This window comes from Populus trichocarpa, chromosome 17 (assembly GCF_000002775.5).
Source record: "Populus trichocarpa isolate Nisqually-1 chromosome 17, P.trichocarpa_v4.1, whole genome shotgun sequence".
Lineage (NCBI taxonomy): Eukaryota > Viridiplantae > Streptophyta > Magnoliopsida > Malpighiales > Salicaceae > Populus > Populus trichocarpa.
In genome coordinates, this window is record NC_037301.2 from 8,626,195 (window position 1) to 8,639,030 (window position 12,836).

The 12,836-nt window shown below is 36.4% G+C and overlaps 1 protein-coding gene across 6 annotated transcripts in view; it reads right to left on the bottom strand.

The window, feature by feature from the left end:
- Positions 1-12,481, bottom strand: part of LOC18109032 (UDP-glycosyltransferase 92A1) — a 33,637-nt gene extending 21,156 nt beyond the window's left edge. The window contains exon 1 of one of the 6 annotated variants that reach the window (XM_024588974.2): positions 12,144-12,466. In XM_024588974.2, coding sequence (XP_024444742.2) covers positions 12,144-12,357 — 214 coding nt within the window. In that variant the 5' untranslated portion in view covers positions 12,358-12,466. Of the gene's footprint in view, positions 1-10,775 lie in introns of all 6 variants that reach the window. The other 5 variants (XM_052448289.1, XM_052448284.1, XM_052448291.1 and 2 more) reach the window with 5 other exon arrangements.
- Positions 12,482-12,836: the final 355 nt, after the last annotated feature.

Consider the following 12,836-nt stretch of genomic DNA (forward strand, 5'->3'; position numbering starts at 1 on the left):
TTCAACGAAGAATGATAATTGCTAGCCTTTGCATTTCAGTCTATTAAAATCCAACAAATTGGTATCAGAGCCGATTCTTTTCTTGAGAGATCTGTGAGGATGAGAGAGCTTAAACACTTACCTTAAACACTTATCATCCCTCTAAAAAACCAAACAATGCAAAATGAGTTCAGAAGCCTCTGTGAATTTGATGGCATCACCAGTGTTTGATGGAACAAACTATCAAGTGTGGGCTGTTCGATGGAAGCTTACCTTGATGCAAATGATCAGTGGGAAGTTGTTGAAAACACATATGAGATTCCTCTTTTGCTTTGTCGCACCCTCGCGGCGGAGCGCGGCGTCACGGCGACCCTCGATTGATTTCGGGTTATTTGTTTTTGTGAATAAGGGAGTCGCCACCTAGTATTTTGGTCATTAGGAACCCTAACTGGTCTTTCAGAGATTCTAAGACAAGGGACTGGTTGCGTAAAGAGAAGGTATTAACACCCCTAGTACGCCCTACCTAAGGTAAGCTGCTTGGTGTTTGGTTTGCTTTATAATTGCTATGGTATTAGTATTTTCTAATCCCATCAGTTTTTCTAGGTTTGATTCAAACTAAATTTATTAAGATAGAAATCCAAGAAGATTCCATGTGCTTCGAAAGATCATTTTTCCCTTAGTATTTCAAGAGTTTGCGACTCGTAAATCGCAAGGAGGAGGGACAAAAATTTAGAAATCTAGGGTGCTTTAAAAAAAGCTATTTTTTGCCTTAGTGTTTTATACTCTCACGGCTCGTAAACCGTGGAGTAAAAATTGAAATGTTCTCGATTATAATCAAGGCTTCTTTCAAGGATGAGTGATGACTTATTATTCCTAGAAAATTATTTTGGATATTTATCACTGAGGGTTTCTTTATCCAAATATTAGCAGTGAATAATAACAAGTTATTCTCAATAATATTTTGGATATTCATCCATTTGGGATTTCTTTATCCAAACATTAACAGTGAATAATAGATGAATTCCCCCCAAAATAAGATTTTTGTATTTTTTGGAATATGGGCCAATACCCTTTGGAGTTTTACAAACATGTTGTAAAAATCCAGAAATGCAAGAAAATAATTTTTGTTTTGTTTAAGAAATCCATGCGAAACCACATTTTCAAAACTTCCAATATTTTTTTTTGAAGAGCGTTCAAAACATGTTAGAGTATTGGCCGTATACAACACATAAAAAAATATTTTTTTTTATTTGATCGAAACATAAGCATCACGGTAATCACAAATAAAGACAACAAGTCATCACATATATTTAAAAAAAATCATAAGACTTAAACATTTCAGCTAAAATAAAGCAGGAGAAAAAAAAAGGAAAAGAAAAAGAACCCTCTAAAGCCAAAACTCATCAAATAGAATTCGATCCATCAAATCACTCTGAACCTAAACATAGCATGACCCATTATTTTCAACAGAAAAGAGTAAACCCGTATCACATGAAAAAAACAAACCTTTGAACCCAATCCTATAGCAAAACCCCTGACTCACGCCTCTCCCCTTTTTTTTCAAGCACTGCCATGTTTTTTTTTCACAAGAAAAAAAGCAGGAAGGTGTAGTAAATACTAAGGCTAAAGAAAAATGCTTGCTATCTTATTTCTGCAAAACAAAACAGAGGACAGCGTGAACCCCGAATCTGCCAAAAAACAAAAGTCCCTTAACTAACAAATGCTCTCCCTCACGTTTTTTTATTTTTTTTCTCCTCCGTGTAAAAAATCAAACTGCGCCTATAAGCCAACTATTCCTATGCAACGTTCTAATGCCAGGTGACACTCAAGCAGACGGAGGAAAGGGACAATGAAGACCTTTAAAACTCTCAGTCCCTCACAGCAATAGAACAAGAAAAGGAGCACGCAGCTTTAACGTCAACAATAATCCGACTCAAAATCAGGGAAAGAACAGCGGGCAAGCATGGCACCTTTTGTTCAAACAGAAACCAAATATCTAGAGCAAAAGAAGAGACGGGTTTTGGGATAGCACAGACCAACGGTGCCAAGTCTGAATATAACAAAGAAAAGAAGCTGGAAACTATACCTGCAGATCTTACTCTCTGTTTTCTTTTGTGCTTCTGCTCCCTCTTTTCTTTCTCCGTTCTCCCCTCTGTTTTTTTTTCTTCGTTTTTCTGCTCTCTCCTTTTTTCTCTCTTTCATGTTCCAGTGCAGGCTTTTAGTATCAAAGAAAAGCCTCCTTTCTTTCCCCTTGTTTTGCCTCCGTCTCCTCTCTTTTTTCCTTCTGTCCTCTCCCCCCTTTTTAGGTCAGTTAATCTAGGATGCAAATCCTAGCTGATTTGCAGCCAAATAATTAAAATGAGGAAACTACAATATTGTCATTGATTATGTGCTGATTCTAGTGATTTCTTTCCAACATTAACACATCATCCCAGCCATCTATGTTAGGGATAAAATCCCAGCCATTAGATGATGGTGAGGTTCTTCTCGTTATGGCATTTTGCAGCTGTCAAAAGCTGCTGTTTCTTATGAATTATAGCTGCACAAAAACGTGATTTTCCTTATTCGGTGTGGTAGAAATCCTATCATTTATGATGATCCAGCCCCCTCTCCAGCTTCCAATATTCTTCTTCAATTAAATCCCTCATTTTAGCACTTTTCAATTCAGTCCTTGGTCCAGAAAAAATCCTTCAAATCAGTCCCGCGAACTTGCAAAAATCCTTCTTGCGGCAGGAATCCCTGCTTTCACACTAGATATTCAAACGGGAATATCTGAGCTTCTGATATCGAAATCAAGCAATTCAAAAGCTCAAATTCATCTATGTGTCCCGGACTACAACTTTGATGAAGGATTCAAAGCGAGATAAATTCGTTTTGAATAACAGAATTGCAACCAAACTCGGCTGGAAACCTTCTCGCGGCAGGATTTTATGTTTTCACGCTAGATTTCAAACAGGAATATCTTGAGCTTCTCATATCAAAATCAAGCAATTCAAAAGCCCAAATTCATCTACATGTCCCGGAATACACTTTGATGAGGGATTCGAAGTGAGATAAAATCGTTTTAGATAACAGAATCCGGCAGGAATCTGGTTGGTCAAAAAGATTTTCTTGATCTGACAATGCCGAGCATCCAAATCTGACTGAGAGTCTGCCCTAAGAACAGTGATCCCTAGGACCCAATAAAGGTGTAGGTCAATTTTTCCATATGTCATGAGTGACAGAATATAGCTAGGATGGTTAGATATCGTACGAAACCAAGTCAGAATCAGAGCCTAAGTTGGAACAAAAAAATAAATAAAATTGCAACAGCAGCAGAACCAATTTTTTTTTAAGTGCAACTTATGAGGGATTTATCCAACCTTAAAGACCAGATAAAGACGGAACGAATTTAGCATTATGAAGACTCCTGATTAATCTAAGAAAACCTGATGATTTTGGCAGCAAAGGGGAAGGATAAAGAGAGCAGAAAACAGCTCAAACAGGGTTCGAAAAAAAAAATTTCTTTCTCTACTTTTGTCAATCCTCCAGTAAACATGAGTTAAACTCCTACACTTGGTTCAAAAGAGGTATACACCGTCTCCAGCACGTGGGGTCTAAAAATGAGTAACAACATGCTTGACAATCCAACTATAGCTCAAATGAAAAATCACAAGGAGAGTAAACAAAAGAAATCAAAGGCAAAAGCTAGCTTATTTGTAGCTGTCTCGTCTTCAATCTTCATCAGAATTATGACTCTGAAAACAGCAAATGAGATTTGGAACTTTCTGAAAAAGGAATATGAAGGGAATGAACGAGTGAAGGGCATGCAAGTTCTAAATCTAATCAGAGAATTTGAGATGCAAAGAATGAATGAATCAGAAACCATCAAGGATTACTCTGACAGACTTCTTGACATTGTAAACAAAGTAAGGCTTCTTGGTACTGCTTTCTCTGATTCTAGAATTGTTCAAAAACTTCTTGTCAGTGTTCCTGAAAAATTTGAAGCTACAATATCATCAATAGAAAATTCAAAGGATGTATCAAGCATCACTTTGGTAGAGCTACTGAATGCACTGTAGGCTCAAGAACAAAGAAGACTCATGAGACAAGCAGGTTATGTGGAAGGTGCCTTTTTTGCTAAATCACAGAACAACATACAACAAAGAAATAGAAATTACAGCAGCAGGAACACAACATTTCCATCATGTCCTTATTGCAAAAAATCCAATCATCCACAAAGCAGATGCTGGTGGAGGCCAGATATAAAATGTCACAAGTGTGGTCAGCTAGGACACATTGGAAGGGTATGCAAATTTCAACAACAACAACTAGGGGTGTTCATGGTTCGGTTCGGTTTGGTTTAGACTAAAAAAACCAACCGAACCAAATTACATTAATTTTGTGAAATATTAACCGAACCGGACCAAAAACCGGTTCAAACCGTACCGGTCCGGTTCGGTTAAATCCGGTTTTTTTGGCAAAAAACCGGGAAACTTAATCCCATCATCCAAATTTTTCATATGGCAAGGAGAAAACACAGGCACAGAAAGAAGATGGATTTTACAGCACCTTTTGCATGAAATGCACAGAAATTCAAGACATAAACTTTCTTGATGGAGCTAGATGAAGGATAATTATCTTTAATATCCAAAACAACTCCTGCATGATTTCCATTGCCATTAGTCCCATCGATCTCAACCATTACCACCAATACTTACCACAAGAAAGACAACTAAGAATGAAAAGGGAGGAAAGATAAAAACAAGAAAAAGATACAAGAAGTAACAAAGATGCGCAAAGATATTGTCTTTGTGGTAGCTTTGTTCTTCTCCTATGGAGTATACATAGCAAGTACAAGCTACTATAAATTTTCAAGTTACAGAAGCTTATAAATATACAGAAGCAAGGGAGAGAAACAATTGTTAACTCCTATTTTCTTTACTATGTTTTCGTTGAAGATCACTGGACATCAATTTTTGTATGTGAAGTTGAAAAATGTGACCTTTGCATTGAAAGCTCATTCAACAAACCCACTGGAAAGGAAGATTGGGAAACGAGAAAGGAAGATTAGAAATTAATTGAGAGGAAGATTGGGAAACTGGGAAAGAAAGATTAGAAATTAATTGAGAGGGGGGGCGGCGGCTTTTTGTGAAAGACAGGAAGGTTATATTAACTGTTAGGGTTAGGTTACAATTTAACTATTTATACCTCAGAGATTTGTGTAACTTTTGGTTTTTAATGGGTCCGGTTCGGTTTGTTCTGGTTTTTGGTTCAAAACTGAAACCGAACCGGACCTGTTAAAATTTATGGTTTTGACAATCGGTTTAATCGATTTTTCATTTCGGTTCGGTTTTTTCGGTTAATTTTTCTTCGGTTTTATCGGTTATTTTGAACACCCCTAACAACAACAGCAGCAAGGAGAAGTCAAAACTGTTGTTGAACAACTTGAAGAAGAACAACTATTTATGGCATCATGCTTTGTTGCCAATAACTTGACAGAGACAGTGGTTGTACCAGCCAAATGACCTATGATAAAGAGCTTTTTAAAAGGCTTGACAGAACAGCCATTTCTAAAGTGAGAATTGGAAATGGGGCATATCTCGCAGTAAAGGGTAAAGGAACAGTGGCAATCAAAGGCAACACAAGTTTAAAATTAATTTCTGATGTCTTATATGTTCCTGAAATTAATCAAAATCTTTTGAGTGTTGGTCAGTTGCTGGAAAAAGGATATAAGGTGCTGTTTGAAGACAAGTTTTGTTTGATTACTGATGCACAAAACAAGGAAATCTTTAAAATTCAGATGCAAAGTAAAAGCTTTGCTTTGAATTTTACGGAAGAAGAACAAGTTGCAGTACATGAAGAAAATAGCAGTACAATGCTTTGGCATAAAAGATTGGGGCATTTTCATCATACAGCTCTACTCTTTATGAAGAAGAACAATCTTGTAAAAGGCTTACCTGATTTATAAGAAGAACTTTCTTTGTGTGCAACCTGCCAGTATGGGAAGCAGACAAGACTTCCTTTTCCACAAAATAAAAGCTGGAGAGCTACACAGAAACTACAGCTAGTGCACATTGATGTGGGAGGACCTCTGAAAACATCATCATTGAATGACAGTAAGTATTACATTACTTTCATTGATGATCATACAAGAATGTGCTGGATTTATTTCATGAAGTATAAATCTAAAGTTGCTGACATCTTCTGGAAGTTCAAAGCTTGGGTGGAAAAACAAAGCACACACAAAATACAGGTGATCAGATCAGATAATAGAACAGAATATACCTCAGAAAAATTCAACAAGTTCTGTGAAATGGAAGGCATTGAACACCAGTTGACAGCACCTTATACCCCTTAGCAAAATGGGGCTGTTGAGAGGAAAAACAGAATACTCATGGAGATGACAAGATGTTTATTGCATGACAAAGGATTGCCAAAGAATTTATGGGCTGAGGCTGCAAACACAGCAGTGTTTCTTTTGAACAGATTGCCAAAAAAAGCTCTTCAACAAAAAAACTCCATTTGAGGCATGGTTTGGCTATAAACCAAAGTTGCAAAATTTAAAAACTTTTGGTTGTCTTTGCTTCTTTTACATTGCGCAGGTCAAGAGAGACAAACTTGATAAAAAAGCAGAACCTGTAATCTTTGTAGGCTACAGTTTAGTCTCCAAAGCTTACAGGATTTATCTTCCACAAGACAACAAAGTAATTGTTAGCAGGAACATCCAATTCTTTGAGTCAGAAAGCTGGAACTGGGAGAAAAATAAGCTTGAATTTCAAGAGGAGAATGCTGATGTTGATGATCAATCTGTTACAAAAATCAGATTGCTCTCTGATATCTATCAGAACTGTAATGTGGCAATAATTGAACCTGCAGGATATGAAGAAGCTGTCGCAGATCAATATTGGATGACTGCAATGAAGGAGGAGCTTATAATGATTGAGAAAAATCAGACTTGGATGCTAGTGAACAGACCTGCACATAAAAAAGCCATAGGAGTCAAATGGGTTTATAGAACCAAGTTCAATGCTGACGGTTCTATAAACAAACACAAACCAAGGCTTGTTGTCAAAGGATATGCTCAGATGTTTGGGGTGGATTTCTCTGAAACCTTTGCTCCGGTTGCTAGGCTTGATACTATAAGAATGTTGCTTGCTCTTGCTGCTTAAAATGGCTGGACTATACATCAAATGGATGTCAAAGCTGCTTTCTTAAATGGATATTTAGAGGAGGAAATATTTATGGAGCAGCCTAAAGGTTTTGTCATTCAAGGAGAAGAGGAGAAAGTATATCTACTGAAAAAGGCTCTCTATGGTTTAAAGCAAGCACCAAGGGCTTGGTACAACAGGATTGATGCACATTTGTTAGACTTAGACTTTACAAAAAGTCTAAGTGAATTTACACTCTATCTCAGGAAAATCAATGATGAATTGCTTGCGGTTTCTCTTTATGTGAATGACTTACTTGTGACAGGAAGTAACATGGAGCAGATTGATGTGTTCAAAAGAGAAATGAAGAATGTTTTTGAGATGACTGACTTGGGAAAGATGACATTCTTTCTCGGCATGGAAGTTCAACAAAAGCAGAATGAAATCTTCATATGCTAGCAAAAATATGCCAAAGAGATTTTAAAGAAGTTCAACATGGAAGAGTGCAGATCAACAATAACACCAATGAATCAAAAGGAGAAATTTTGCAAAGAAGATGGAGCTGCAAAGATTGATGAAACACTCTATAGAACCTTAATAGGATGCTTGATGTATCTTACTGCAACAAGACCCGACATTATGAATGCTACAAGTATACTTTCAAGGTATATGCATTGTGCAAGTGAAATTCATTTTCAAGCAGCAAAAAGAATTGTCAGATACATTAAGGGAACAATTGACTATGGATTGAAGTTTTGTCAAGTTAAAAACTCCATACTTCATGGTTATTTTGACATTGATTGGGCCAGCTGTGTTGATGACATGAGGAGCACTTCAGGTTATTGTTTTAGCTTTGGTTCTGCTATTTTTTCGTGGAGTTCAAAGAAGCAAGAAGTCATAGCTCAATTCACACAGAGGCAGAGTATGTTGCTACTACTGCTGCCGTGAATCAGACTATTTAGATTAGAAAATTGATAGCTGATCTGCAGATGGAGCAAAAGGAAAGCACATAGATACTTGTAGACAATCAAGCTGCAATTTCAATTGCAAAAAATCTTGTGTTTCATGGCAAAACGAAACATTTTAAACTGAAACTCTATTTCCTAAGAGAAGTTTAAAGAGAATGTGAAATACAGTTGATCTATTGTAAAACAGAAAATCAAAATGCTGATATTTTGACCAAGCCGCTTTCCCAAGCTAAGTATGAATTCTTTAGACAGAAACTTGAAGTCTACAACTTCAGAGCCAAAAAGGAGTGTTGAATTGATGCCTCAGAAGCTGCTGATATGGAGTCTACTGGTATGAAAGCTGATATGAGTTTTAGTTTTAATAAAACACTTGTTGTTTTGAATTTATCAAATTCTGTTAGGATTGATATAATCTTTTCGTTGTTTTTTATAAGTCTGGCGTGATTAATAAAGCAGTGAAGTTCAAAGAAGAAGTTTGATAATTGCTAGCCTTTGCATTTAAAATCCAACCATTTTGCACCCATCGAGGCTGAGGCCGGGCTATTTTCAAGAGTCTAGCTAGTGAATTCAGACGCTGGCACCATTTTTAAGAGTCTGATTAATGAATTCTGACAGTTTGATCAGAGCAAGGATAACATCAAGTTAGATGGTTGAAGGATCTTCATGCTAGTGGATGATAGCAGCCACCTATAAACAGTGTAATCGGTTCAATTAACACTGAAAAAGATGTCCACCCATAAACAGGTCCATTATTTAAAACAAAAATCCAATTATAATATGGAATTTGAGAGGGGGGAAATGCACACACAGCACAAGACTCTGATACGTTGCTACCAAGGTTGTCAACAGACATGCCGTCATTCATAATTTGTTTGTGGTATGCAAGCCAGCTGGGGACATTTTATTTTGCCCTGTCTACCAGGACATAAAAGGTGTACAATGCTGGGCTGTTAAAAGGACATAAAAGGTGTCCTTTGCTGGGCCGTTAAAAGGACATAAAAGGTGTCCAATGCCTGTTCATGTAAAAATGCTAAGATGAAAGGACTTGGGGGCAGTGTCAGCAAATGAAGCTGCCTGCAATAGCGTGTCCGTGTGGAAATTAGTTTGCAAATGGAGAAGGAACACAAGGCTTGATATGTATGAAATAATGTTTAGGTTTTTTAGGAAGGATGGTGGCTGGCATCATAAATGATATTCAATGAACTGACAAGTGTGTATTTCCCCCCATCTTACAGACGATATTCTCTTTACAATCCCAAAATATTTTGCCAAATATTCTTTTTTAACTAATTTTCATTTTTTTCTTAAGATCAGAAGTAGTTGAAAAGAAGAAATAAAATTACAAATTTCTAACAAGGTGTAAAATAGAAAATTATTTGAGAGAATGCTATTTTTGATAAAAAAAAAAAAAACATATGTTAATTAGTATGTTATCTTTTTAAATTGAAATATTTAAACTTAAAAATATGTTAGTATGTTATCTTTTTATTTATTTTTGAGAGAATGTTAGTATGCTATAGTTATCAGACCTGATCAGGGATTGACCCGAATCAACCTAGAAAAATAAATAAAAAAATATATTTGACATTTTAATATTTCATATGAAAAAATTAAGAAACAATCCATGTGAATATATGTTATACATGTTATAAATAATGAAGTTTAAAAAATTATTTCAAAAGATTTTGTATCCCACATTGAAAAGATACTATGTTACTATGTTATCTTTTTAAGTTGAAATATTTAAACTAAAAAAAGTTTTTTATTCCACATTAAAAAAACATAACTTTTTTCTTATGAATATAAAATATATATGTTAAAGGGTCTCAAATGCCACACTAAAAAAATAAAACATTCTTCTAATATTTAAATAGTGAACTTTAAAAAAAGTTAATAACCAATTAAAAAATATATATATAAAAAGGATTTTTGACTAGGAGAAAAAACACATTTGAAAAACAAAAAACTAGGTTTCAACCAGGTTTTGCCGAGTCGTCCGAGTCACGAGTCAACCCGACAGGTCAACTGGGTTTTGTCGGGTTTTTGCTTATCCCGGTCTTTTGCCTTACCTGGACCAGTCCAACTATCGGGTCGAGCAGGTCCCAAGCCGATCCGCCGGGCTAGTCTAATTTTAATAAATATGGTTTATACCGTTGTCTTGGATCTATAGGCTAAAACTAGTGATTTTGTGATCTATGCTTTCTCCCTTTTAGGCTTGCTGGAGATGGAAAAGTAAAAAAAATAAAAATAATGGTTTCAATTATTTCATGTAAACTTGCTGGAGATTGAAAAGAAAAAGGAGGAAGAAGAAGAAGTTATCCATGGTGTCTGGTTTTTGTTTAGTTGAATGGAAAAGTTATAATATTAATATTGCAAGGCTTTTTATTATTAAATAAAATATGATAACACTTTTATAAATAATTCAACTTTTTTTGTTGAATAAGCAAAAAATATAATCTTGAAATAATTTAATATTTTTTGATGATTTGTTTTATATGCAAATATAATCCTGTAAATAATCCAACATTTTTTGTTTATTTTTTTTTATATCTGCCAGCTTGAAATTATATTTGCTCCAATACTTGGCAACAGAGGGAATAAAAAACATATGATTATTATCAATATGCTCCAATACTTGGTAACAGAGGGAATTAAAAACATAGTAAAACTGAAGCAAGCAATAACAACAAACAAGAAGGTTTATCATCTTAATTAATCCTCATTACAGAGGATCAATCATATGATTAACTGATACTACTAATCATCTGCCATTTTGATTGAAGGGTCTTGATAAGATCATCCAGAGCTTTAACAGAAGATCCTTTGTCTTCTCCTTCATCTCTCACTGATGCCCTTAACTGTTCTTTAATCACCATTGCCTTGCTCCTCATATCACCTCCCTTCCCTTTCTTGTCCATCACCAACTCTATCACATTCTTCACCACCTTCCAATCTATGCTGCTCTGCACTCCTCTTGTCAGCTCCACACTCACACCCATCTCCTCTACCAGCATTTTGGAATTATAGGCCTGTTCAGCGGCCAAAGGCCATCCTATAATTGGCACAGCTTGGCTCAAGCTTTCCAACACTGAATTCCACCCACAGTGGCTTAGGAATGCTCCTGTGGACTTGTGTGACAAAATCTCCAATTGGGGCGCCCAGTTCCTCACCAACAAACCTTGTTTTCTTTTCTCCATTCTTTCTTCAAATCCTTCTGGCAAGTATTCTGCTCTAAATTCACTTTTTGGTTCAAAACCAACAGGAGGCCTGATGACCCAGATGAAAGGTTTCGCACTCTCTTCCAAGCCAATAGCTAACTCCATCATCTGGGAGGGACTTATGCTGTTTTGAGAACCAAAAGAAATATAGAGCACCGAAGCTGGACTGTGCGATTCAAGCCATTCCATGCATTTCTCAATAGAAATCTCTGGTCTTTTACCAGCACGTCTTGTGCTTATACCTGATGCAGCTACAGATAAAGAAGAATAATCATTCTTGAGCACAATTGGTGGCAGAAGAGGCCCTATAGCCCAGACAGGAAGTTTGACAAAGTTCCTCAACCATTCCAATCCTGCAGGCTCAAATTCCTCAGCTGTATTGCACAACCACCCAAAAGATTGCATTGAAAGTGAGATCTGTGACTGAAAAAACTGAGACCAAGAATCAGTGCCATCAGCATTTCTTAAGAAATGATGCAACTGATTGACGTGAAAGCGACAGCTATCAGGAAATCCCGGCAAATGAAACTCATCAGAATCACTTCTACCTCGATGAGGAAGATTGAGCCAAAGAGAAGAGTAAGCCAAGGTTCCATAAGCACCACCTGTAGAGAAAGTGACATTCACAGTCCCCAGACTGCTGGCAACTTCAGTTGCCCATCCAAGGAAAACATCTGATATTATACAAAGTGGGGGGTGACCTTGTTTAGCTGCAATATCAGATACAAGGCTGTGAAACGGTGTCCTAAGACTTAGTGATGCAGAGCGAAGTTTGCCAATCGAATCCAGAGACAAGTTCTCGGAGTTTTCAGTGTTTGGAGGCAAGCCATAATCCGTACTGCAAAAAGGTAGCTCAAGGAGGTGGATATGGTCATTTTCTGGTTCATCGGACGAGGAGTTGAAGGTGGAAGAAAGGTACTGGATGTTAAGAGGGGTGCTTGCAATGGATATTTTGAAACCAGTTGCTTGATGGATTTGTCTTGCAAGAGCAAGAAAAGGTATGAGATGGCCATGAGCCATAAACGGGAGCATCACTATCTGTTCAATAGATTTAGACGCCATTAATAATTTTGTCGAGGTGTGTGCTCAAACTGAATTTGGCTCAAGAACTGGATCTACACTGAGATGGGAGAAGAGTGCTGGCCTCCTTATAAAGGACCGTTGAAGGAAAGTGATGGTTGTCATTAGAGGTGCTGTTTAAAAGAAATTAACTTAAAAAACTAAATCGAGATACTGATTTAAAAACTAGAAAAATCACTTGATCCAGTTCTATTTTAATTTCAAAAATCAAAAAATGATTGAATGAGTTCAACTTAATTTAATTTCATTAAAAAAATAAATATAAATAGAACCTAACTCTAAAATACCTTTTCTAATAATTTTGGGACAACTAGGTGCCACGTGGGATCTCGTATTGGTGGGAAAGACGACGAAAATTCCCCGACATATTTATTTTACGTAAAGATGATGATGCAGTCCAATGCATCGGTAATGCACACGTTTTTGTATCCTTTCTTTTAAGGTCATATTTATTTTACGTT